The 26163-nt window shown below is 23.0% G+C and overlaps 9 protein-coding genes across 9 annotated transcripts; 7 read left to right on the forward strand and 2 right to left on the reverse strand. All coding sequences in view use genetic code 6, as the record gives it.

The window, feature by feature from the left end:
• Nucleotides 1-652: 652 nt before the first annotated feature.
• Nucleotides 653-1294, forward strand: TTHERM_00036920 (hypothetical protein; the record flags this gene model as incomplete). Its single annotated transcript, XM_972000.2, has 2 exons — nucleotides 653-740; nucleotides 813-1294. 2 exons carry the CDS (start codon nucleotides 653-655, stop codon nucleotides 1292-1294), a joined length of 570 nt encoding a protein of 189 aa, XP_977093.2.
• A 1124-nt stretch (nucleotides 1295-2418) lies between these two features.
• TTHERM_000036939 (hypothetical protein) lies at nucleotides 2419-2580 on the reverse strand (the record flags this gene model as incomplete). Its single annotated transcript, XM_012797146.1, has 1 exon — nucleotides 2419-2580. One exon carries the CDS (start codon nucleotides 2578-2580, stop codon nucleotides 2419-2421), a length of 162 nt encoding a protein of 53 aa, XP_012652600.1.
• Nucleotides 2581-2632: 52 nt separating this feature from the next.
• TTHERM_00036940 (hypothetical protein) lies at nucleotides 2633-3961 on the reverse strand (the record flags this gene model as incomplete). Its single annotated transcript, XM_972002.2, has 1 exon — nucleotides 2633-3961. The coding sequence occupies one exon, from the start codon at nucleotides 3959-3961 to the stop codon at nucleotides 2633-2635; it is 1329 nt and encodes a 442-aa protein (XP_977095.2).
• A 2239-nt stretch (nucleotides 3962-6200) lies between these two features.
• TTHERM_00036950 (hypothetical protein) lies at nucleotides 6201-8757 on the forward strand. The gene is made up of 3 exons (XM_972003.2): nucleotides 6201-7469; nucleotides 7922-8101; nucleotides 8163-8757. The coding sequence occupies exons 1-3, from the start codon at nucleotides 6303-6305 to the stop codon at nucleotides 8667-8669; spliced, it is 1854 nt and encodes a 617-aa protein (XP_977096.1). The 5' UTR covers nucleotides 6201-6302; the 3' UTR covers nucleotides 8670-8757.
• Nucleotides 8758-9645: 888 nt separating this feature from the next.
• TTHERM_00036960 (vacuolar protein sorting-associated protein 4b) lies at nucleotides 9646-11803 on the forward strand (the record flags this gene model as incomplete). The annotated part of the gene is made up of 6 exons (XM_972004.3): nucleotides 9646-9829; nucleotides 9925-10075; nucleotides 10220-10540; nucleotides 11015-11377; nucleotides 11439-11640; nucleotides 11702-11803. The coding sequence occupies 6 exons, from the start codon at nucleotides 9646-9648 to the stop codon at nucleotides 11801-11803; spliced, it is 1323 nt and encodes a 440-aa protein (XP_977097.2).
• A 2996-nt stretch (nucleotides 11804-14799) lies between these two features.
• TTHERM_00036970 (hypothetical protein) lies at nucleotides 14800-15246 on the forward strand (the record flags this gene model as incomplete). Its single annotated transcript, XM_972005.3, has 1 exon — nucleotides 14800-15246. One exon carries the CDS (start codon nucleotides 14800-14802, stop codon nucleotides 15244-15246), a length of 447 nt encoding a protein of 148 aa, XP_977098.1.
• Nucleotides 15247-17689: 2443 nt separating this feature from the next.
• On the forward strand, nucleotides 17690-19382 carry TTHERM_00036980 (type III restriction enzyme, res subunit; the record flags this gene model as incomplete). Its single annotated transcript, XM_972006.3, has 5 exons — nucleotides 17690-17819; nucleotides 17930-18309; nucleotides 18363-18524; nucleotides 18684-19199; nucleotides 19248-19382. 5 exons carry the CDS (start codon nucleotides 17690-17692, stop codon nucleotides 19380-19382), a joined length of 1323 nt encoding a protein of 440 aa, XP_977099.2.
• Nucleotides 19383-20220: 838 nt separating this feature from the next.
• On the forward strand, nucleotides 20221-23643 carry TTHERM_00036990 (hypothetical protein; the record flags this gene model as incomplete). The annotated part of the gene is made up of 9 exons (XM_972007.2): nucleotides 20221-20273; nucleotides 20317-20843; nucleotides 20897-21045; nucleotides 21100-21166; nucleotides 21225-21640; nucleotides 22003-22183; nucleotides 22240-23180; nucleotides 23229-23343; nucleotides 23399-23643. 9 exons carry the CDS (start codon nucleotides 20221-20223, stop codon nucleotides 23641-23643), a joined length of 2694 nt encoding a protein of 897 aa, XP_977100.2.
• An 812-nt stretch (nucleotides 23644-24455) lies between these two features.
• TTHERM_00037000 (hypothetical protein) lies at nucleotides 24456-26128 on the forward strand (the record flags this gene model as incomplete). The annotated part of the gene is made up of 5 exons (XM_972008.1): nucleotides 24456-24563; nucleotides 24614-24901; nucleotides 24950-25409; nucleotides 25467-25950; nucleotides 26038-26128. The coding sequence occupies 5 exons, from the start codon at nucleotides 24456-24458 to the stop codon at nucleotides 26126-26128; spliced, it is 1431 nt and encodes a 476-aa protein (XP_977101.1).
• Nucleotides 26129-26163: the final 35 nt, after the last annotated feature.

Genomic DNA, 26163 nt, shown 5'->3' on the forward strand with positions numbered 1-26163 from the left:
GTATATCTTTTCAAGTGATAAATTCCTAAACAGTCGCCACTTTTGTTAAAAAGTGTTTTTAAGCGAGAGAAGGATGTCATCTTGCATAAGAATAGATAATTCCTACAGGTAGAGTAGATTATAAAGACCTTTAAATCAAGAGTAGTGCTGTGACTCTGCGTCACAAGTGATATCAGCGGCTCAAAGAAAATGGTTTTTATTTATTACAACTAAAAAGTTAGTTATAACTTAAATTTCCCTTTCCTAAGAAATTTTATAGCAGTACAGCATTAAATTTCTCCGATTGTTATTAATTTGATTAAAAATTATACAAAATTGATTAATCTTTTTTAGATATTTTCTAGCTTTTTAAGTACTCAACGGAGGGATAAGTATTAACTGTACTTGTTTTTTATTAAATTTTAACACAATTAATTCGATATTTGTAGGATTTTTTTATTCCTTTTCTGCTAAGCATCTAAAGGATAAAACCTACTTTCAAATTTAACTTAATTTTTTGCAGAATTCATTTAAGTTATTTGAAAAGCTCTTTGATGGCGGCATTCGAATATTGATAGAGTGTTAATTTAAAATTTAAATTTATTACGCTAAATTTGAGAATCACCTTCCTTTTTGGTTATGATAGTTTAAGTATGTATATGTAAATATAGGGATGAAGAAATTAAACATGATTATTATAAATCTTGAGTGGTTGATGGGGAAATCAAATCTTCATCACGAAAACTCTACTTTAGGATTCGGTGTTCATGTATATTACTTTTATAGCTTGCAAATTTTGAATTCATTTATTTTTTTATTTTATTACTACACAGGTATGTCGTCGTTGTCTGTTTTTCTAAAGAGTTGTCTGATATATCATAATCATAGCTCAGTCTTTAATAATCTCCAATTTTTAATGGAAATTTTAGTTAGATAGTTTGTGTTTGGGTGGGTTGAAAAAGTAGTTGCGTAAGCAAGTGGGTCAAGTTACTAAGCAAAGAGTTACTAAGAATATTGCTAAGGGTAAAATGCTTTTAAAAAAGAAAATGCTAGTGAGACTAGCTATGAAATGGGTGATTATTAGAAGGATGATAAATCAACTCCACTTCAAATTTTTATTTTCTTTTTGAATTTTCAAATTTAGTTTCTCATAGAGTTATTTTATAGTTATGATGAGAGCAAGCGAATGTAGTTTTTCTAAATGATAAGTTCGCTGCTTTGTATTTAGAGAAGCTATTCTCTGATTAAATTGATTTCTAATGAGGAAATTGTTTTAACCATAAAAAGCTCTTTCTTTTGTATAGGATGTAATTGATCAATCATGTCATTTGAGAAATAACTTGTAACTTATAAGAAACTAAAAATGAAATTTGCAAAAGAAAAAAAGAGCACTCTTAGTCAGAGCAACTCCGTTTCATTCTATGCTTTTCACATTGACCTCCATCTACCTAATGATGGTAGATTTCCTTGAACTTAGCACACTAATTTTTCGTTCTATTCTCCACTGAATCGCCTCTTCTTTTTGGTTGTTATGAAGGGAAGGAAGTTTTTTTAACTCAGTTCTTTTCATACAAGCTCTGAAAGGGGAATGAGCAAGAGTACTAGGAAGTGAGTTAAGAAGAACACGATCCAGCTTTACATATATAAGAGAATAGATATTAAAAAGTTATCTTACGTTTAAATAATTATCAAAGGCTAAGAACAAATGATTTGTTTTGTTAGTTTTCAGTGTGATTAACTGAAATAAAATTACTAGAATAATTTGAGAGGCAGAGAGAGATAATTTGATTGTATTTTGTACTAAAAAATTCAAAAGACCTCTTAAAAACTGAATAATTTCATAGTTTTTATGTTTTTAATTATCAAATTTCAAGCAATTTTAAATTGATTATTTGTTTGTTTTCTATCACATTTTTTGTGATTTTCGCAAATAATAAGAAAATCTAATTAAATATGTGGCATGCTATCAAAAAAAGCATTGTCTGTCTTGTAGAAGCGAAGCAAAGGAATTCACTTTTCTTTCAGTGAATCTTGCTCATTAGATTTTCTTATGAAAAATGGCATTTTAATTTTTTTTTTTTTAACGAAAGAGGAATCAAAGCATTGAATTTATCCATTTATTAATTCGTTCAGTTGATTTTTCATAGGACCTAAAATGCCGTTTTCATATTTAGAAAGAATAACCACTTCAGGGTTTTCTTTTGAGAATTAAATGATTCAGGAACTCAATTAGTTTGTAATTAAAGACTATACCTTTAGTCTCTTTTTAAATGTTATGGGTAGTAAAAGTTTATTCAGAAGATGTAAGCCAATAATTTCATATCCAATCGAACTAATTTCAATATTTTCGTGAGGGAGAAGTAATTTCTCAATCTCTCAATCACGCAAGAATGATTGATTGTTTGAGAGTGGTATGATTGATAAAGTAGCTGCAATTCTTCAATTGAAGATATTTTGGTGGGGAGAAGAGATCAACAACGACTATTCATATTCACTTGAACTTTCATTATTTTGAAGGTCAAAGTGATTGAAGCCTTGGTTGCCGTTGTGTAGTGGCGAACTATTCTTGTTCTGATTAAGAACAGTCTTCTCTGCTACCATTGTCAAGATCTTAGCAGCTTTCACTTTATTGTTAAAAGCATTATTTTGAGTTTCAGAATTAATCTTAAGACGAAGTAGTTGCGTCTTGATAAACTGGATTGGAATATTGGTTGAATGACATATTTCTCACTTTGAACGGTTTTGGGTTGATTTTCAAATTAGCGTTCCACTATTCAGGCTTATTGATGAAATGAAGCATAACTTGATTCTTAAAACGAATATACTGAGTCTTATCTTCTGAATTTCCTAGCATTATGTATCTTAAGGAGCGTTCTCTTAAGAACCATTTAGCGAATTTTCTAAATATTAGTTTCTGCTATTTAACATCCTCTTCTTCTTCTTTAAGGATAGCTAGCAAGTCTTTGAAGGCTCTGTGGCCAGAAATTTTAGGGATGCTGGATCTAATGAAAGGAACAATTTTTTCATATGTTTCTTCACTTTCTTAGCAGAAGCGCTTGAGAATGATTTCCTTATATTCTTCAGAAATAAAGCAACGCATCATTTAACGAGCAATGTAACGACAAATATTCTTATCGTAGTCACGTCTCTTTTAAATAATCTTTTCATATCTTCTTCCATGAAGGTCTCTTTCGCAAATTTTGGGTTGCCCATCTCTTTCGCGTCTTTCATTTTCTTCTCTAATTTAGCGCTATTCTTCTTCGCTGTATGGTTCAATTATCATCTCAGGAGGCATTTCTTTGAAATCATCGATCTTAAGCAAGTTAGCTTCACAGAAACTATTTTAAGGCTCGACAGTGTAATTATTGTGAATTTAATTTTTTTAGCTTTAAAGCTGTTAATCAAAGAAATTAATTTACTAATTCTTTTATTCAGTTAGGACTTAATTAAAAAATGATTGGTTAGTTTTAACTTATTCTATTTCACTTTCAAAGTGGTTTCTCTAAAAGAAATCCATTTCGCTATTGTGGAAGTTGCTGATGTTGTCAAAGTGATTTTCATTATCATCTGAGTTTAAATTCATAAAATCATATTCGTCATTGTGGTTGTAGTTTTTTCTATTTTCGCAGACAGCTGGAAAGCTACTTACATAATTTAAGCTGAAATTATTAGCTTCTTAGAAGTGGTTTCCATAATTATTATTCTCTTACTCATGTTGATTAAGCCAAGGGAATGGGGCTACTTCATTGTGAGTGTTTTGAGCCTTGCTGTTGTTGAAATTAGCATTATTAGAATTATTATTATTATTGTTATTCACTATGCTTTTGTTATGTGTCAGTGTTGCCAAAGGATTTAACACGTTACCAAAATTAAGAAAGTCACAGGAGTCTGTCTTTTTGAGGGTGAAATCAAATTGTTCAAAAGCATTTGATGTGTTGGAGAAGGGAAGTTGGAAGTTTAATGCGCTATCAATGTGATTCATTTAAATGAAAGGGTAATTATTGATTTCTAATTCTTGTAATTAACTCGTTTTGATTTAAGGTTTTCTTTTTGAAAAAGAGGAAGCTTTTTTTTTAAAAATAGCTTTGGGGGCTGAAGTTTAAAATTGGTCTAAAAGACGGTTTTTTGTGTAAATGAACTGGAAATTTCGCTCTACGCGATTTGCACTTAAAATGTTTTCTGGTAGGAGAAACTGTTTGAGTGTGCTTTGCTTATATGTGCTCTTTGCGGGATGTAAAATTTTTAGGAAATAAATTTCCTCTTTCTTTTTTGAGTTTTAATTGTTTTGTTTTTTATTATTTTTGAGAAGCAAGCTAATAATTGCTTTTTTCCATCCTTTGAGATATTGATATCCCCTCTTTATTTCTGATCATCAGATATAATTAAATCTTATATCCTCTACCAAGCTTTCTCTGTCTATTCCACCATTCCACCTTTCAAAATTACATGCAAAAAATATAAAATCGTATACATACAAAAACAAACAAGAAAAACATATATCTTTCCCTATACGGTAATTCGATAGCAATCAGTCCATTTATAACAAACAAATTACATGATTAAATAAATTAATTGTTTATTAATCAATTTTTGTTTAGATGCAATCACTCACAAGCATTCTTAGTTAGTCTATATTCAAATACCTATTATTTTTAGCTTTGTTTAAGAAGACTCTTTATAGTTTTCAATGAATATTTATCTATCTTTATTTATATATTGATTGACTCATTTATTCTTTTTTTACTTTGAATTGCTTTGAGCTTTTCAGAGAGAATAAATAGTGTTTTAACAAGAAATAAATTAATATATAACTCTATTATTTTTGTGACTGAGGAGAGAGGGCAAATTATAAATTTATTGGAAACATCAAAAAAATACTTTCTATTTATTTTTCTTAGCCATATTTTAAAATTAAAATTATCATTAAACTTAAAATAAAACATTTATTTTTTATTTTTCTTTTGTATTTAAAAAAAATAAATTTCTTATAGAATTTGTTTGATATTTTAGTCAAATAATAATAAAATCAATAAATAGATATAGCTTTTAGTTATTAATAAATTTATTAGCAATTAGAAAGTAATTTGAATTCATTCATATTTTCAATTTGCAGTTTTTTTTAAAAGGGTTTTTTTTGTCACCAAATCTATTTCAAAACAAAGGGAATAACTCAATTAATTGAATATTAGAATTTAATTCCGGATTGTATGTAAAACTATTTTAAAGATAGCGATGAGACAAAAAAAACTATATCAGATTGATTTGGATTAAGAAAACTTACCATATTTAAAAAATCAAGAGTTTCCATAGAGATTATATTGATTTTATGTAGAAAATTTATTATTATTCCTTTATTTGAAGAACTTATAGCAAAATAATTTAAAAGTGATGGGATTGTAGATGCTTTAAAAAGTTTTTTGTTTAAAATAAATGTTAAATAATAGATTACCATAGCTGAAATCTATTTAAGAAAAATTAATTCTGATAATAATTCTTGTAAGTCACTTTTAAATAAAAAAATTAAATTAAAAGATGAATTTTATATTGATTTTAACATTTGTGTGCTAAATAAATAAATTTAATTTCACCAAAATAAATTTGATAATTTTGATTTTTAGTTAAAATTATTTTTTACCATTTTAAATATTGAATTTATAAAAACCTAAGAAGACTTTAAATGGAAATTAATCTGAAATATTAAATGTATTTGGTTGACCTTTGAAAGTAAAATTATGAATCTTTTATTAATATTTTGAATAAAAATTTTATTTAAAATTATATTTTCAAAATTGTTTTAGAAATGATAAATTGAATGTGAAAGTATTTTTGAAGTAAGTTTGATAAATAACAACTAAATAAATGCATGGTATTATTTATTGTCTTTATATTTAATCTCTTTAAAATAATAATAGATATCTTAAAAATATCAATTATTTTTTATAAACCATTGAAAGAAAAAATTTTCAGTTTTTATTAATATTTTGGAAAAAAATTAATTTAAAATTTTAGTTAAAATTAAATTTTCAAAAATGTTTTAGAAAAAGATAAATAAATAAATAAATAAATTGAATTTAGAAGTGAAAATTAATTAAATTATTTTTCATTTGATAAAAAACTAGATAAATGTAAGATATTATTTATTACCTTTATTTGGAAGTTATTTAAGCTTTTTAAAATATTTATAGATATCTTTCCAAATTAAGGACCTATCGTTTAGATATTTATTTTATTAAGCAAATCTTTAATTTTAATTTGAAATAGAAACTAAATCAATAATATCCATTAAAGGATTAATAATATTCAACTTTAAATAAATTACAAAGATGATTTTAGGTAGCAAGAATATACTCAAAAGACTTTATTTAAGCAGCTTTTAAAAGACTGGCAATTTAAAAAAAAATGCTAAATTATATTAGAATTTAAACGATTTGTTTGCATCTCGTTCCTTATGTATGATGGCAAATAGATCATTCTCTAACATAAATAAATTTGGAGAAAGTGGATTATAGTTAAATGAAAAAAAAGACTAAAATTAAATCAAAAAGGGAGAGAATGCTTAACGTCGTTAAAGATTAACAGAAAAAGAGGAATCCGATGATTCAGATAATGAAAGCGATTCTAAGCTAAAATAAAATGTGAATGATGAATCTTAAATGGAAAATGAAAACGAATCAGAAGATCAAAAAGAAATTAATAAACTTACTAAATCAAGAAATCATAGTGCTTATGATTCTAATGATTCTATTGAGAATTTGGTTGGACTTGAATCTCTTAATGATGAAAATATCCAAAATACCTAAAAGTTGTTAAATAAAATTCTTAAAGGAGAGGTAGAGTTTGAAGAAGGAGATTCCATCGATAAGCTCGTTTCTCTAGAAGATGTTTTTAAAACAAGAGAAAGACGTCTTTCATTCTAGCTTATGGAAATAGAAAATCCATAAAGAATACTTTAATTCTATAACGAAGAAGTAGAAAGAATCAAAAAAAGAGATGGAGAAGAAGATCCCCTTAGTGTTGATGAAATTTGTCTTTTCTTCTACTTTGCCACTTTTTAGAAAAAATTTATCTCAGATAATGCTACTTTTTAGAAAATTCTTGTTTAAATTATTGAAAATTCTAAAGATCTTTCAGCAGATTCAATGCAAACATTTATTTGGTCATTAGGCTCATACATGTATGAATTTGGATTTATAGAGTTGTCTGAGTAAATGAAAAAAAATTTATCTGATTCAATATTAAAAAAGTGTTAATTTTTCGATTATGCTCAAAATCCTTCTTTGTGTTTTGCCCTAAGCTAAATATTTTAAGGTGAAAATGATGGTGCTTTGTCTCAACCAATTGTAGATGTTCTTGCCACTAAGAGTGCAAAATACATAGAAACATTAACTCATGACGAGTTAATTACCATGATCATGACTTTTATGACAGTAGGATATTCAAATTCCTCAACAATAAGTCAATTCGTAGAAAGACTAGTTCAAATTAAAGAGGTAAATTTAATTATTGAATACTAATTTAAAGTTAAAAATGATTTGTAATTTCATAATATTTTAAAAAAAGCCAAAGCTTTTAAATGTGAAAACATTTTTAACTAAAGTTTTATATTTGATTTTGATTTGTTAATCGCTTTTGATTTTTTTATGTTAATAATTTATTATTTTTATTCATTTTTATTAATTTTAATTTTTGCATAACTTTTTTGGAAGAATTTTTATAAGCTTTAAAGAAATTTAATCTTGCAATGCTTGTAAAATTAAGAAATTAGATGTATTTTATCAGAACTAAGTAAAAAATATTGTCTAGAATTTAGATAGATAATTTAAAACTTTTAGATGAGCTTATGACAAATCAAATAAAAAATTCTTCAAATTAAAATCGATTTTATTAAACTAAATGTTTATTTAAAGTTTTTTTTTCAATTCAATTATTAATAATCAAATAGGAATTAGACGAAGAGCAAATTTAAAAAGCCATTAGTGCTTTAGGTGAGTTGAATTATGGTAACTCAAAACAATTCTCTATTCTCACAAAAGAAATTCTAGATAGAGACTTAGGTAATTCAGAACCAAATATGTCTACCGAAACAGCCTGCAGTTTGATTTTTACCTTATCAGGTGCCTAAGTAATTTTTTATTTTTTTTGTTTGTTTTTAATAATATTCAAAAACTAAACGAAATTAAAAGGAAAAAAATGAGGAGCTGCTTAGGAGATTGCTAAGAATCATCCATAGTAAATATAAAGAAATTAATATAACAAGCTATGTCAATCTTTGGCTCGGATTAGCTAGATTCAGAATTGATCCTGCCAAATATGAATAGACATTTTCTATTTTGCACAAAGTTCTTGGTTCTGGTCATGTTTTCTAGATTAAAGATTTAAACAATGACGAAATTATTAGAATTATTATTGCAGCTTCTTCTTTAAAGTTAAATAATAAACCTCTTGTTGGTGATCTCTTAAACAATATATAAAATAGAATGAGATTGCTTAAGACTGATTAGCTTATCCTTTTGGCTAGATCAACAGTAATCTATGTTAAATAATTTGAGTCTTTCTTTGTAGGCGTTCACGGTGAATGCTTAGCTAAGCTTGATAAATTCACTCCCGAATAGAAATAAATTCTTAAATAAACATTCAATCGTACAAGAATACTTTTCCCACATTCACCATTAACTGATACAACAATTTGATAAATATGGAAATTGAATTTAAAAATGTTAATTTTCAATATAAATTTTAAATTTTATTTTCTCAATATGACTTGTATGAAATATTCCTATATAATTAAATTGAAATTTTAAAATAATAAATTCCTTATCAGAAATTAATATTCAGATTGGAATAGATAACTTAAATTAGCCTAAAATTATTTACACCATTTTGTTCCTCATAATTAGAATTTTTATTCTCTTAATTTTTTAAATTTCTTTCATTCAAAATTTCAAAATTACAAAGATTAAATTAACAAACAAGCTATTTGATTAAAAAATATATTGAATTTTTATTTGTTTGTAATAAGAATTTGTGTGTATTTTTTCCAGTTAACACTTTGGATTATTTATTCTATAATCAATATAAAATTATTGAATTATGTGTCTTAAGTTGTGTTTGATAGAATATTGAAATATTTTTTAATTGTTGTTAATTTAAATTTAAAAATTAATTGAGAATCTATTTTAAAATTATGATATTTATTTATAGAATAATTAATTTGTTTAATATGCATATTAGTTTATTTGTTCGTGTTTAATAAATTAAGTAAATATTGAGTTATTTGTTTATTTATTTATTTATGTGAAGAAAAATCTTAAATTTCAATTGTCTATAGTAAAAATAATTAATAACTAATTATTTTTGTTATAAAAATCAAAATCAAAATGAAGACATACTTAATGATTTCTGATTTGAAGTTGAATTTGTCGATTTTAATTATTAATATTTTTTTTTTGATTAATCAATAGCTTGCACCTTATCAAGCAAGATTAGAATGAGGAGAAAGTCACTAATGAATGAATGAATGTATCACCAAAATTTGTTTGTATTTATTATAATATTTTTTTTTTTGCTTTGTTTTGTTTTAAGTGTGGTGGCTAACTTTAATTAATAAAAAAATATTTAATTAATAGAATTAATTAATTAAGAAACAAAAATAAATATATTAAAAAGATGTTTTACGGAGGTAATAACGCTCCCTCATTTAAGTTAGATAATACTTAAATTCGTAATGAAACATAGTACCTGATTGAGAAAGGTAGAAGATCTTTCAATGAAGGTGATACAATTGAAGAAAAGGATAAGGGTATTTCAACCTTTTTACAAGGTTTAAAGAAGTTAGAACTATGGATATAAAGTAATTTATTTAGATTTACAAATTCGAATCGTTTAAGCTTAAAAAAATAACGCGAATCAATTGAAAAATTAACCATTTTTTATTATAATTAACAGGAGAAACTGATACTTTAATTCTAAATACTTTAAAAACCTAATACCAAAATAACTATAAAGAAGTAGAAACTATGCTTACAAAATTAGAATAAATTAAAAAAAATGGAAACTAGCCTATGGCAATAGCATAAGGCGGCGGCGGTGGTAACAAGTAAAATATATTGCAAAATTAGCTAAGTTTAAATATAAAATTTGGTTTTAAAATAAAATGAAAGCTTATTCTTTAAATTATTTATAGTGGCATTAATTCTTTCATGTATTATCACTTAGATTAATTTTATTTTATCTTAAATAGCAATAGTAACAAAGATGAAAACACTAAATTTAAGGAAGCTTTGTAAGAAACAATTGTGCCCGAAAAACCTAACATAAAATGGGATGATATTGCTGGTTTAGTGAAGGCTAAGGAATCCTTAAAAGAAGCAGTCATTCTTCCAATTAGATTCCCTGAAATATTTAAAGGTGCTCGTAAGCCATGGAAAGGTATCCTTCTTTATGGACCTCCAGGTACTGGTAAAACTTATTTAGCTAAAGCTTGTGCTACAGAAACTGAAGGTACTTTCTTTTCAGTATCCTCTGCAGATCTTGTCAGCAAATATGTTGGTGAATCAGAAAAGTAATTTAATTTAATTTAATTTACATTCATTTTCTTTCAGCAAAAAAAACATTATCAATATTTGATTAATTAGTGTCTTTAATTATTAAGACAAAATCAACTCTTTAAAAATTTATTAGAATTTCATGCTTCACTTTCAAAATATCTTTTGATTGTAATATAAATCAGTCAAAATGAATGAAAAAATTCATTCATTCATTCATTCTTTATTTATTATTTTTCTAAAATTTGAAAGTTCATTATTTGCATGAAAACAAATAAGTTATTATAGATAAAATTAATTTGGTTTATTTCACAATATTTCTGATCGCATCAATAGGAAATATTGATCAGCATTTGAATATTTATTTATTTAATAAATATCTCATTTTTCTTTTAAGATTAGAAAATATTTTTACAGTCTATCAAGAAATATAAAAATTTTTTGAATGCATTTTCATAGGATAAATATATTTTTAAAATAAAAAATAATAGATTAATTAAGAACTTATTTGCTTTAGCTAGAGAGAAAAAGCCTTCTATTATATTTATTGATGAAGTAGACAGTTTATGTGGTAATAGAAGTGACGGAGAAAATGATGCTTCAAGAAGAGTAAAAACAGAGTTTTTGGTTTAGATGCAAGGTGTTGGTAATGATGATTAAGGTGTTTTGGTACTTGGAGCAACCAATTTACCATGGGCTCTCGATCCTGCTATTAGAAGAAGATTTGAAAAAAGAATCTACATCCCCTTGCCTGACTAACCCGCCAGAAAATTCTTGCTCAAACATAACCTTAAAAATACTCCAAACACTCTTAAAGAAGAAGATTTTGAAAGATTATCCTAATTAACAGACGGGTAAAATGATTATAAAAGAAATATACAGAATTTTAACATGTTAATTAAAAACAATATATAGATTCTCAGGAGCTGATATGTCTATATTTGTAAGAGATGCAGTACTAGAACCAGTTAGAAGATTATAGATTGCAACTAAATTCAAAAAGTTACCAGGAGACAAATACATGCCTGTAGAAGATAATGCTTCAGGTCCTGATATTGTTAACCTTAACTATTTAAGCTTAAATCAGTAATAGCTTGAGCTTCCATAAATATCTGCAGTAAAATTTTTTATTTTTTTATTTTATATTTTTAATAAATAAATTCTATTTAATAATAAAGCAAGATTTTGAAATCGCCATTAAAAAAGCCAAAGGTACTGTTGGAAAAGATTAGCTCAAAGATTATGAAAAGTGGACTACTGAATTTGGTCAAGATGGTTGATCTAAATATTAAAAAATAATTTTAATCAATTAATATAAAAAATAAACAAAAAACCTATATCTTTAAATTAAAATCCTAATTGTTATAAATATTTTTGTCATTTATTTTAAAAAATATTAAAGTATCTTCAAATTAAGCTTCAAAATGCAATAAATATTCTTACCTAGTTTTTGGCTTTTTAAAAGTCAGTAAGTAAATAAATAAATAAATTATTTTTATTATCAATTTTAGAATAATAATTCTCCCAAAATCTTACTGTCATCGAAAGTAGCATTTATTCAAAAGTATTTATTCTTTATAAATTATTTCATCAAATAAATCATTTTTAGATAATAAAATAGAAAATAAAATTAATAATTAAAATATAATATAAACTTTTGATATTATTATGTATCTTAAAAATCAAATTTATTTTATGTTAGAAACAAAAAAACCAATATTAAAATCGATTTTTTGTTAGATGTGAAAACAAACACAATAATAATATTCAAGAAATTTATATCAATTATTTTAATATTTATTTAGACTTTAAAATAAGTAAAATTTTTTTTTTTTTTTATATAAGATGTAGCCAGCCAGAGAGAGATTCAATTAAGGTGCATGAATAAAATATTTTTATAAAAAATTAGTAATTAAACTATATTAAAAATCTATCACAATAAAATCATTTATTATTAATTCGTTTTATATTTTTTAGCTTTATTAAAATATTTCTCATATATTATTTTATGAAATATAAATTTATATCTAAAAATTACATTTTTTAATGCATGGTATTTAAATTTTTAAGATTTCAATTAATAGTTGTGATTATTTATTTATTTGTTTTTTTATGATCTTGATTAATTAAAAAACAATTTTGAAAACTAAGTTAAGTCTTAAAAAAATTGAAATTAGATATTTGCTTTCTAAGTATTATTGAACTTATTGAATAAATGAAAATATTGAAAAAAGTAATTTAAAAGGAGTAAATTTATTATTTTTTACTAGATTAGATACTCCATATTATTTTTGCAATTATTATACCTGAAAAGATGCTTCTTATTTTTTATCAGATTATTAAACAATATTCTTACATTAAAATTTTAATTCATTAAATTCTAAATATTTAAAATAGATAAAATAGCATATTACTGATAGATAAATAAGGAATTTTGAAATTATTTTAACTTGAATATTAATTTTGATTATAAGTCTTAACAAATATAAATAACAAACATAAAAGAAATAAAGGTAATATATATCTCATTTAATAGTTAAAAGAGATTTACTTTAATAAGAATAAAATATTATGCTAAATTAACATTTATAATATCTTTCTAAGTAAACTATAGAAGAAAATAAGAGAAAGAATTTCAAAATTACATTTAGATAAATATTATGCTTAAGTTGGTAAATATTTAAATAAAATATAAAAATTAAAAATTAAAAACTGGCTAGTAATATTGAAAAATACTAATTTATCTATTATCAATTTTTTTCTTTATATTTTCTTCATAAAGTCTTTTTATGGATAAAAAACTATCAAATGTCCATGCGAAGAGCTACAAAAATATTGTATTATTTAGGTTTTTAAAGTAATATTAGTACAAGTTAAATAGATTTTGAGTGTTTTATTTCAAAAATTATATTTTAAATGTTAAAAAAATGTATTTAAAACATCTTTAATTATTTTTACTACTAACATAGGGATTAATGTCCAAAAAAACCTTTACTATGGAGAGTCAGTCCTTTTTTTAATAAAAATAAAACCTAATTATAAAAATATAATGATTTGTTATAGCATAACATAAAAATATAAATTTTTATTAAAATAATCTGAAATTTTTCAAATGACATAAGAGATTTGTATATTTATTTAAAATAGAAAAAAAAAGAAGGTTTTTCAGATTTTTAATTTTTTGTTTAAAAATAATAAGCGACAACACAAAGATGCTTAAAAAGATAATAATCTTAGAAAATAGAGATTTTTTTGATTAGCTATAAAGTAGTTAGTGGATCATTTAAATTTACAACAGCAGATTACACAATTATCAAATTAATTACAAAATTTTCAAAGAATTTATGAAAAGCTAATTTTTATAAACTAAGCAAATTTTGGTGAAAGCTGTCTGTCTATTATCTAAATTACTCAACTTAGAAACAGTTTTTTTTCATGTTAGAATGAGTTTACATAAAGATAGCAATTAATTAATATAATCATAATTTTAAAGCTATTCTCTCACAATTGATTTTCATTTTTAAATACTAAATAATCAGATAATCTATTTGCTTAAATTACAATTAAATATCTGCTCAAATCTTTTTTCCTAAAGTATGAGAAACATTACATTATTTTTTTAAAAAAATATTGTCATTTTATTGAAAAATATTAAATTCATTAAAAAGAAACTAAATAAAGGAACTTACATTCCTTTATATTTAAATTATTATTGTTTGCATTATTAATTTTCATAGTATTTATGAGAAAAACTTATTTCTTTTCCTAAATAGGCAAAAAAATTACTACTTTGTGTGAAATCTTATTATTAAAATATTTCAAATGAATCCTAATAAGAAAACTAGTTATATTTATGTTATTATTTACTGGATTTTTATTTATTGTAAGGGATTTGTAAAATAATTCGATGGAACAGTGTATAATATTTGTTTTATGCTGGATGGAAGAGACTTTTTAAATTTACTAACGCATAATTTTAAATAAAAAAGAAAAACGCTGTGACTATCAATTATCAACGCCAAACATAAATAAATAAATAATTAATTATAATTTGGGGTTTTAATTAATTACTGAAACGAAAATATGTTATTGATTGTAAGTAATTATCTTTTTGGGAATTGTAAAGTAAATAAAAAAAAATTAAGGTAAAAATATAAATAGATGATACAGTAGTAATTATAAGTGGGAATCAAGAAATATGATATAATCTATTTTTTCAAATTAATTATTAAAAAAATCACATTTCAGAAAGGAAAAAAAAAATTATATCTATAAAATGAGCTTATATATGAACAACTTGGAACAATTAACTTTGGAATATGTTAAGATATATCAAAAGATATATATGGCTAGATAGGATATATTTGACTCCTTAAATATCTTTAATGGCAAAGCATCTATCTAATGTTCAACTGAATAATCAGACTTTAAAATTATCGCATAAGGCATAAAGAAAATGTCTAACTATCTCAAAAAGGACATGAGTATGGTACGCATGTTCGAAGAAACTCTTAAATAATGCAAATTATAGCTTTTAGCTTTTGAAAATCAATATTCTAAGATTGTCAACTCTGCTAAATAATTTATCAAATACGATGGCTAGTTGAGCGAAAAAAGAGCAGTCTTGCTCAAGTATTTCGAAATAAATATGTCTGAGTTAGAAAAAAGTAATAAATAACCAATAGATAACAGCTACTCAATTGAAATTTCTTTAGCAAATTGAAATTTCCCAAGTTCGTATTTTCTATCATTATCGTAATATTCGAGTTAATTTTAAGTATCTCATTGATTCATTAACTCAAATAGTATTTAATTAAGAAAATATTTATGATTAATTAATTAATAATTAAAAAAATAACAATCAATTCTCTCAGAATGCCTCTTAAAAATTTTCAATTATCTAAATTGCTTTGCTAATAAACAAATTAGCAATCAATCAATCACACTAAAATGATACAATAACAAAAATAAATGCAAACAAATAGAAGTTAATTATAATCACATACTAATAATTTATATGCCTGTATAGAATATAGCTAATTTATTTATATTACTAAAAAACAATTAAAAATCGTACTATGACTACTGTCTGTCTTTATATTACTCTATGTATCTTAACTTTTGTAATCAATTTTTATATCTTTCAAAAATACTTATCTCTCTTTTCTGTATTTACTTTTGGATTATTTTTGAATTTTTCTATAAGTTACTATCTTCACAATATATAAGATTGGTAATAAAAGATAAGATAATCCCTTAAATGATAATAATAATAATAATAATAATAATAATAATCTAATTTAGAAAATATACAAAAATATATTTAAAATTGCTTTTGTTAATTTGAGTCAAACATTTACAAAATTAAAAAGAAACTTCAAAAGAATCCAAGTTATTCATTCCTTTTTTTTACACCTATTTTAAATTACATAATTTGTATTTGATTCATGCGTAATCTAATATAACTTTGATTTATATTTAAAGAGAGGTACCACAAATTATGTTCTGTAAATTAATTTTGTTACTTTCCACTAAAATATTTATAATCAGTATAAATTTAAATAACCGATATTTTGTTTGTTTGGTTAGTTTACTTTCATTTAGTTGCTTTTATTCCAAATATGAAAAAGGCTGGCTTTTTTTTAAATAACAATCACAAAATTAGAGTACCATCATGACTTGACTTTCGAACATATAAAACTCATCTCAAATTATTTATTTATCTATTTCAATATAATATACATGCAAATTATTGTAACTTAATTATTATTCTGGAAAAGAAAAACTTAAATCTGAAAAGTAGATTGGACATTTTTCTAAAACTAATTATTTGAAGTCAGATTAAAAATCTCAAAAATAAAACAAAGCATTCTTTTAGGAAAATAGCATAATATAGCAATAATTCCTTGTATAAATTATAAGCAAATTAGTGTAAATAATTACTTATTCTCAATTAGTATGAAAATTTGTTTATTTTTCTTAAAATTAATAAAGAAAATTAATCTTTAATTGATAAACTAATTATTTATTAATTTTGAGAAAAACTCATTTGATAAATAATTATTTCTGATTAAATCTAGATGGATATGCCATACTTTTAGTATAATTAATTATAAATAAAAAAATCATTATTTTTTCATTTTTTTGGATTAATTCACATTTTAATTATAAAATAGTTAAAACTTGCAAGACAAAATTTAAAAAAATTCATTTCAATTTTTTCCTGCAAAATTATTTTTTAATTTCTTGATGATGTGAGTAAAACTTTCATTTAAGTTTATTAAAATTTATTATCTACATTGCTTAAGATCTTTCTTTTATAATTTTTCTCTTTATAATGATAGTAGAAATTATCATATCACAATTCACTGGGGAAAATAGAAAGTACAAAACAAAACAAAATACAAATACAATTATAATATAAAATATACAATATTTTTTGAAATTTTATACTGACAACTTTAAAAAGTTAAAGATTCAAAACAAATTAACAATATAAGACCAAATTTTAAAAAAATACCAAAAATGAAGCTACTTAAAATGAGTTTATAATTATTAATACAATAAAAATTAACATAACATTCTTTAGAGGTATTAATTATTTATAATATTTTATCAAAATTATTTTTAAAATTTAATTTTTTAATTTAATTTATTTTATTTTATGTTTGTTTCTAAGTGGGTCTTAAGTTAATTTTTTAAATTATAAAATATCTCTAATAAAATTTGAATTATAATACAGTTTATAAAATGATTAAGATTTATAATAATTTTTTGAGATTAAAAAATAAACATAAATTTGTAATTTTCTATAAAAATAATTTATCTAACTTTTGAATAATATTAGACAATACAATACAATGTTAATTAATTATTTTGTTTGTTTGTTTGTTGTAAAGATTTAATCCTGAAGGAAAAGTAGAATATCGATTTTTCATAAAATCAATAGAAAATTTGTTTGAAAAAAGAAGTTGATCAAAGTTATAAATTGTATTAATAATTATTCTTTAATAATTTCTGAATAATTTAATTAAATTTCTACCAATCAGCTAAATTTAAAAATTGATACTAATTTTTGATTAATTAAATATTTTTTAATACGCAAAAACTTCTTTTAATATCTTAAGCAACTAAAAATATATATTTTAGCAATTAGAAATATAAAAATGCATCCATTTGCAAAGTTAGGATTAGACTCATGGATTTAGAAAACATGTGATAAAGTTGGATATTAAAATCCTACTAAGATTTAGGAATTAGCTATTCCTCCTCTACTAAGAAAGCAACATGTTATTGGTAATTATTATAAATTAAAAAATATTATAAAAGCTTGAAATAGTTTTTAGATTAAAGCAAATTTCATTATGAGGTTTTATTAATACAATTTAAATTTAAAACTAATTTAGCTAACGCAGAAACTGGTAGTGGTAAAACAGCTACTTTTGCTTTCCCTATTTTGTAAGATTTAGCAAAAGATCCATTTGGTGTTTTCGCAATAGTTTTAACAGCAAACAGAGAATTGGCTATGCAAATTTCTGAACAATTCACAATATTCGGAAGCTCTTTAAATTTAAGAGTCTCCACTTTAGTTGGAGGAGTAGATTTTAATAAATAATTGTCTGAGTTAGAGAGAATTCCTCATATTGTTGTAGGTACTCCTGGAAGAACATTAGATATGATTGATAAGTCTCCAGTTCTAAAAGAATATATTGAAAATGTTAAATATTTAGTTTTGGACGAAGCTGATAGACTTTTTGAGGATTCTATTATTGAAGATATATAATCAGTAAATTTTAGTTTAAGGCATAGCATTTAATTCATATTTTTAATGATAAAAAGATTTTAGAGTTTATACCATAAGAGAAATAAATTATTCTAGCTACTGCTACTATAAATGATGACTTTAATGATAAAAAGTTAAACGAAATATTAAAAACTAATGTGAAATTTGAGAGATTCTGTGTAAACCAATAAAAAAAAGTAGTTCAAACATTAAAGCAAGTAACTTATTTATTTATTTATATTTTAAAAATAAATAGTGATTTATTGATTATTCATTCTTAGATAAAGCATTTTACATTATAGAGTGTGAACTTAATTATAATTTAATCAATTACTATGATAATCATGCAATTTTCTAAAATTATTTATTAAAAAAAGAAATTCGTCTTAGTCCCAGAAATGGTGAAAGATTAAAATTTCATCAATTTATTGAATAAATTCAAAGGAATTAGTATGATAATATTTGTAAATAAATGCAGAACTTGCCATTTTATTAATGCTTTGTTGAATTAGTTAGAATTTTCATCTACTAGCTTGCATTCTGGTTTAAAATAGGGATAAAGAATATCACACTTAAAGACTTTTAAAAGCCAAGCTGCAAATATTTTAGTTGCTACAGATGTAGCTTCTAGAGGTTTAGATATACCTACAGTTGACTTAGTTATTAATTATGATATACCTAAAAATTCTGATGATTATATTCACAGAGTAGGTAGAACTGCTCGTAAAGGTAAAAGAGGTCTTGCTATTTCAATCATGACACAATATGATGTACAGCTTATTCTCAATATAGAAAAAAATATCGGTGAAAAATTAGAAGAATTAAAAGTAGATGAAGAAGAAGCACTTGAAATAGCTCCTAAAGTTAACAAAGCTAAAAAGTTTGTTAAAATTGTAAGCAATTAAATTTTTTGAAATATTATTAATAATTTTTTTAATAAGAAAATGTCTGAAGATGGTAGCTCTGAAAACTTTGACAAACAAGAACAAGATAAAAAAAGTTACAAAGAATTCATAAGAGAATAAAAAAAGCTAAAAAAGGTTGAAAATAACAAAATATAAGAAGAAAAATAATGAATAATTTATTACCTAATTTAATTTTTATATGTTGTATAATAACTAAAATAGCTCATAATTATAATTATTTTAATATTTTAAAAGGAACCAATTAAACTTACTCTTGATTATAAAATTTAATTAAATTTGTTTATATCTTTTAAAAATCAAAAAATAAATGAAATTTTAGTAATAAAATATGAACTTCACCTAATTATAAGAAAAATATTATAAATTAAATACCATAAATCCTCACCAACATACATTTTCACCATATTTTATGAATATTTATAATAAATTTTCTGAAAAAAATAACACCCTCTGACATTCATCTCGGATCTTTGTGTGAGGAAATAAGGTAATAAAAAAGCAGAATCTTTAAAAATTATAATTTAAATAAATGATTAAAGGAAATTAAAAATTTATTTTTGTTATTTAAAAAAAGGTTTCGTTAATTATTTTATTTTCAAATAATTAAAATAAAACAATAATTATTTCTTGCTTTAATAAAATATTTATATTTATGTTTAAGTCTGCTTAAAATACTTCATAAAAATGAAGCTTTTAAAATAAATTTGGGCTATTAGTAATTTAATTGTAAAAATGTGCATTACCTATTTATTTAAAAGAATTTCAATTTAACTTTTTTTACTGATTAAACATTTTTTAAGTAAAAATAAATTTTTAACAGTAATAAAATATGGCTTTTAAATTGTATTTGAAATGTACTGTCAAACTATTTCAAAAATGATCAAACAGAAAAAAAATATTTATTATAATTTGCTGGATATTGAACTTCGTTAAAAATCTAAATTAAATAGTAGTAAAAATTGATTTAAAGCTCAAAAAAAACAAAAAAATGCAAAAAGCAATAACACCAAAACATCTAAGGAGTAGCTCTAGCAACTACTTGTAAATTATTTATATAATTAATTTATTAATAATATTTTATTAGTTCTTTCAAGCAGTAGAAGCCATGTCATTAAAACTATAATGTGTAGCAATAAAACCCTTTCTAGTTTGAAACATTTGTGACACTTCAAAATATAAATAAATTCAAATAATCATTTAGCTAATAGATCAAGGACTGCAATCAAATTTCATTTGAGGATCTCTAAAAGCAAGTTTAATTTATAGAGTTTAGCGATTTCAATAAGATTTAAGACAACGAAGGAATTATTGTCATACAAGCATATTTTAATGATGTTGGAGAATTAGCTAGCAATAATTTAGAAAATTCTACAATGTTTAGCCAAAGATTATAAGAAGTACAACAAAATATTACCAGAAACTATCCTTTTATGCAAGTTATAGTTAAAAAACTTTAAGAAAGTGAGTTAACAGATAACAAAGGAGCAAAGTATGGGCTTTTTGAGATTTTCATGTGCACTTAGTTTAATTTAGTTGTGAAAAAAGCAGTAATTTATTCAAAAGATCTACTTATATAATTGCCAACAAGTTAAACAGTCTTATAAAACATATGTAATTAAATTAAATTAATTCATAATTATTATCTTAGTAATAAATTAAAAAAGAAAAATGCATTAGCACAATCAACTTAAGAGTAAATGTTACAGTGAACACATAGGAGAACTTAAATCCACTCATTATTAAAACTCAGTATTTTAGATAAAATAAACCTACTTTAGAAAATGTTAAAATTACTCTCACACAAGTCAAAAAGGTTTAATTAATTATTTCATAATTATATTTAAAAACATCCTTTTTTTTAATTTAGAAACAGTAAGAAAAACAGTAAAACTAATTTAGTTCACCATAATCAAGAAGAGATGTTCTAAATTATGGTAAAAATATAAATTAAAATTAGTTTAAATTTACTAAGCTTTAAAAATTTTAATAAAGTAAGATCTTCTGATATAAATGTTTTGAATTGTAGCAATCTTAAGAATACAGAAAATTAAACAGTTAGGAGTCATGCTGTAAGCAATAGCATATCCCTTAAATAGGGAATACAACTACTTCAAAGTTAATTATCAAATAAAAGTCAAAATCTTACTTCTAATTTGAATTCTACTTCTTTAACTCCAAGAAATGCTAAAAGTACAAGATAAAGCTCAGTCTCTAAAATTGAAAGCGAAGTTTTATCAAAATTAACTTTCTCAAGCTGTTCAAAGAATATAAGCTAAAAATAAAATATTATTAATTACACCTCAACTATAAATAATCAAGGTTAAGCTGAATTTAGTAATATTTTATGTGAATTATAGCTTTATGAACTTAAAATACACTCAAGCAGCTACACTAAAGAGTGCACAATAGTAAATTTTATTATATAAATAGTTTATTAATTATTAAAATTTTATTTATTTAAACTAAAAATAATACTCATAAAATTAATTTTATTGATTGAATAAAAATTCAAATTAAAAATATTCAAAAGAATAAGTTGAATTTTAAGTTATTAAATTTTTATATAACCTATTTTATTTTAAACCATCTCACAAATTAAAATTTTATCAATATTTTGTATTATTTTAATGGCAAAAAATAAAAATTTGTTTGCATAAAAAAAAATAATATATTTAGAAAGGTTATAATTAAGAGAATAAATTTGATAATAATAAAAAATGAATTATGTAATTTAAAATATTTAATTAATAATTTTATTTTATTTCAAAAGTAATTAGACATAAATGATCTCAAAAGATAGCAAGTTAATGATAAACATTTAGATTTAGATATTCTAATTGATAGAAATGATATTTGTACTTGTGATATAGTAGTTACTGGGAACTAAAAAGGTATTATGTAAAATGCAAATGTTTACATTTCGGATAGACCTTTCAGCTAAATCTTTATTTGTAAACATATTTGATTTATTTGAAATATTTTTATGATAAATTTCTTTTTGTATTAGAAAATTTGAATTAAGGAAAATAGACTGAAGCTATACAATTGAATTTTAATAGCTAAACAAGAAGATATAGCTTTTATACTCATCCTGGCTACTACTATATTTTAGTGTTTCACTAAAATTTTTACATCGAAGAGAGATAAATTTAAATTAATTAAGGAGATAATCCTAAAGTAGATATAGATTTGAAACCTTTAACTATGGCTCTGATAAGGCTGAGAGCATTTGATATAATTAATCAGTGTATTGTTCAAAATGCTGAAATACTAGTAAAAGACACATTAGATAACCTCTTATACTGTGGAAAGACTAATGAACTTGGCTTGATGGAATGCAAATTAAAATTTTCGAGAACATTTAAAGTATCTATCAGTAAAAATAATGAGTACATTTATTTCTAATAGATTGTATATTTAGAAATGAACAGGATAGCTGATAATAACCACACAATTTACTTAATACCTAACAGTATGATATAAAATAAATAGTTTGAAATTTTGGCTTATTTCCCTCATAAAAAATTTGATATTGATTTTAATGTAAGAACTTCAGATGGATTTAATATCAATAAATTTAGTCCTATCTAAAAAGTAATTATTCCTAGCTGCAATAATTAATATGATGAGATTGAGTTCAATAATTGTAAATTAATTGAGTTTTCTATTCAAAACGTTGATAGTAGTATTGACTATGATATCGAAATATATTCTAAGTCAGGATTTTCAGATAAAAAATGGGAGGAATACTAAAAATAGAATCTTTTCAATCCTAATCTGAATGAATTAGAGGCTTTTTAACAATAAAAGAAACCTTTTCATAAATCAGCTTTGAACATGAATAATTTTTTTATTTAAAAAAGAATTTCTATTGATTTAAATTTAATAAAACCTTGTATCGAAATGCCTATAGAGAAAAAAGATTAATAAATACTTCTTCCATAAACAGTAACTTATAAAATTTAATTTGAAAATAAACAATTTATTTTTTATTAGTATAAAAGCGAGAATTCCATTAAAGTATTTTTCATCTATAACAATTAAATTCAGCTATTTAGAGAGATTAACTATGATTATGTTTAATAACCAACCTGCATTGCTTCTTTCATAAGTAAGATTTATTATATTCTATAAGAAATTTATGAAAATTTAATTAAATTTTAAAGGTACCAGTAAAATTTTCATAGAAAAAATGCAAACGCTCAATAAGCAAAAAAGAATTAGCAATGATGAAAATGAAACTCCATCCTCATTTTCAAATTTTTGCAATTAAACTTAATCAAAGTTTACACCAAAGAGTAGTCAAAGCGGGAAAATATATAACTTTGTTAGCATCAATGACAAATAAGAAACATAAAAATAAGTTAAGTAGCCACTAAGCCAAAGATTTATAGAAAATAAATTAATTTGACTTGCTAAAAAAATAAATTCTTCTTATAATTTTTATTAAAAATGTTTTTTCTTATTGAATTTTTTATAATTTAACTTCAAAAAAAATCAAAAACATTTAATTATTATGTAATTTTGAAATAATCAAATTCATTTTTAATAAACAAAAATATTAAATTTATTTTATTTATTTATTTTCTGTGATTTTTTGAAGAAAATCTATAAAATTTATTTGGTTAAATAACAAGTAAATTATTATAGTAAATAAATTCATTTAAGCTGCCATTCAAAAATTATAATATTCATTTAAGACTTTATAAAAAATATGTTATCATAAATTTTATTTAATATATCACTTCAATCTCAAAGTTGAGGCGATTCTTTGCAAACGCCACTCTTTTTTATTTATTTTCTTCATAAAACTTACTTAAAGAAATTTAATTTAATTTTTTAATATATCACTTTAAAGTCAAAGTTGAGGTAATTAAACTCGGTATTTCTTTTTTTATGCTGAAATTGCTTGAAAAATGCTAAATAAAGATTTTGTTGAAGATTATTTTTTAAACATATTATAAATTAATTAGCTATAATAAGTCTTTGATTTTACTAAATAAAACATTTGCTAATGTTTATTTATTAAAGTAGAGCTTCACAAATAATTAATTTAAGCAGTATTTATAAATTATTTTGAATTGTTTGAAAAAATTTACAACAATTATGAATGATTATATATAATTAATATCAATAAATTGTATATAAAGCATATTTTTTTAATTAAAGAAATAATAATAATCAGAAGTAGAACTATATTGAATTGACTGACATATTAAGAATATGGAAGTTAAATAATTAAAGAAGAAATCAGCAAACTCTCTGGGTTCTTTCTATTGTTTGATAGATTTAATAAATATCTAAGCACCCAACAAGCCAGAGAAAACTAGAGTAAAATACAATCTAAATAAATTGAATATTTTTAAGCCTACTTAAAACAGTTCTTCAAATCTATTCATAACACACATGAGATTTCTTCCATAAATTGTGATACTATAGATACATTACAGCAATAGGAAAAGTCAGACCATTCTTAAAATGATTACTTCAAAAACTTTCACTAAGAAGTTAAGCCTGAAAGAAGAAAAAGCTAGCTTTCTTTATTGGATAAGCATGATGAAGTCAATTCATATTATATTTCTAGGAATATATCTAATTTTGAGACTGAGATTGGATCTCCAAAAGGAAGTATTATTTTTGCACAATCATAAAGAAAGAATGTTGCTAGCGTAAAATAATTTTTGAATTTAAAGTATAAATTAATAAAATAAAAATAGAATAATCAGTCTAAATCAATCATAAATAGTAGCATTTTAAATGGAGCTATTTCACCTCATCATTCAAGAAATGTATCGCTGCATAATAAAAGATAAATTAATTTCAGTCTAGATATGCTTAAGCCATTTTCTGTAAAGAGCTGTAAACAATAATTAATTGAAGAAAGAAATAAATTAAAGGAAAAAATGGGAGTCGAACTAGAGGTTAAACTAAAAAAGAGCTAAGATTTGTATGTGAGTTTAAAAGAAGAAATGTCAAATTAAATTAAGCAAAAAAAGTAAAACAATATTTGTATAGTTGACAAAGACGAAGAACCAGCTAATTTTACATTTTAGTTAAACAAATAATATAATTTGTGTGATAAGTAACTAAAACAAGAGTCTATTAATAGCAAGCTTCATAATGAGGCATCGCTTCTTCAAAATAACAAGTATTTCAGAAAGAAATATAAAAGATAAGGTAAATAAATAAATAATTGTTTTTTTATAACTTTAATAATGTAATTAATTATTTCAGATGCATAAGAATTCATGAAAAGAGATCTAGAGCGCATAAAAGATTCTAATGACTTAATATAAATAAAACAAATGGAGGATTAACACACACATTTAATATCTGTAAGAGAAGAATCCTTAAAATGCACTAGCTAAAGAGATGATAAGAAACCTGAGTGGGATCCGAGCACAAATAAATATGAAAATAGGTAAGAAAAGAAAGCTTTATTTGATAAACACAAAAAGATAATAACAGAATGGTACATCAAAAGCAAATATAGAGGAAAAATAAAAGAATAAATAACAATTGAAAAAAAGTATCCTTACATGTCAAACTAGTAATACCTTTATAATAACTTGTACAATGTTTAAGACTTGTATCCTTTAGATCCATATCAAGATAAAGATGTACTAATACAAAACGAGAAAAAAGACCAAAAGCTAATCAAGCTGATAAATTATAAAGAAAGGTTAGTACATGCTCCAATTATCAAAGAGTTAGCATAGTAAATTAAAATAATTTTTTTAATCAATTTATTAAATTGGTTCAAATAAATGAATCTTTATTTTATTTAATTTTATCCTATCAAAAGAAAGCTTAAGCAAAACCACCAAAGAGTTCCTCTTTTAATAAGCGATGCTTTTATGAAAGCAGAAAAAAAGCAGAATATACTTCATATTTGACAAAAAATGAATGCAACATTTTAATATTTCAATAA

This window comes from Tetrahymena thermophila (assembly GCF_000189635.1).
Source record: "Tetrahymena thermophila SB210 genomic scaffold scf_8254667, whole genome shotgun sequence".
Taxonomy (NCBI): domain Eukaryota; phylum Ciliophora; class Oligohymenophorea; order Hymenostomatida; family Tetrahymenidae; genus Tetrahymena; species Tetrahymena thermophila.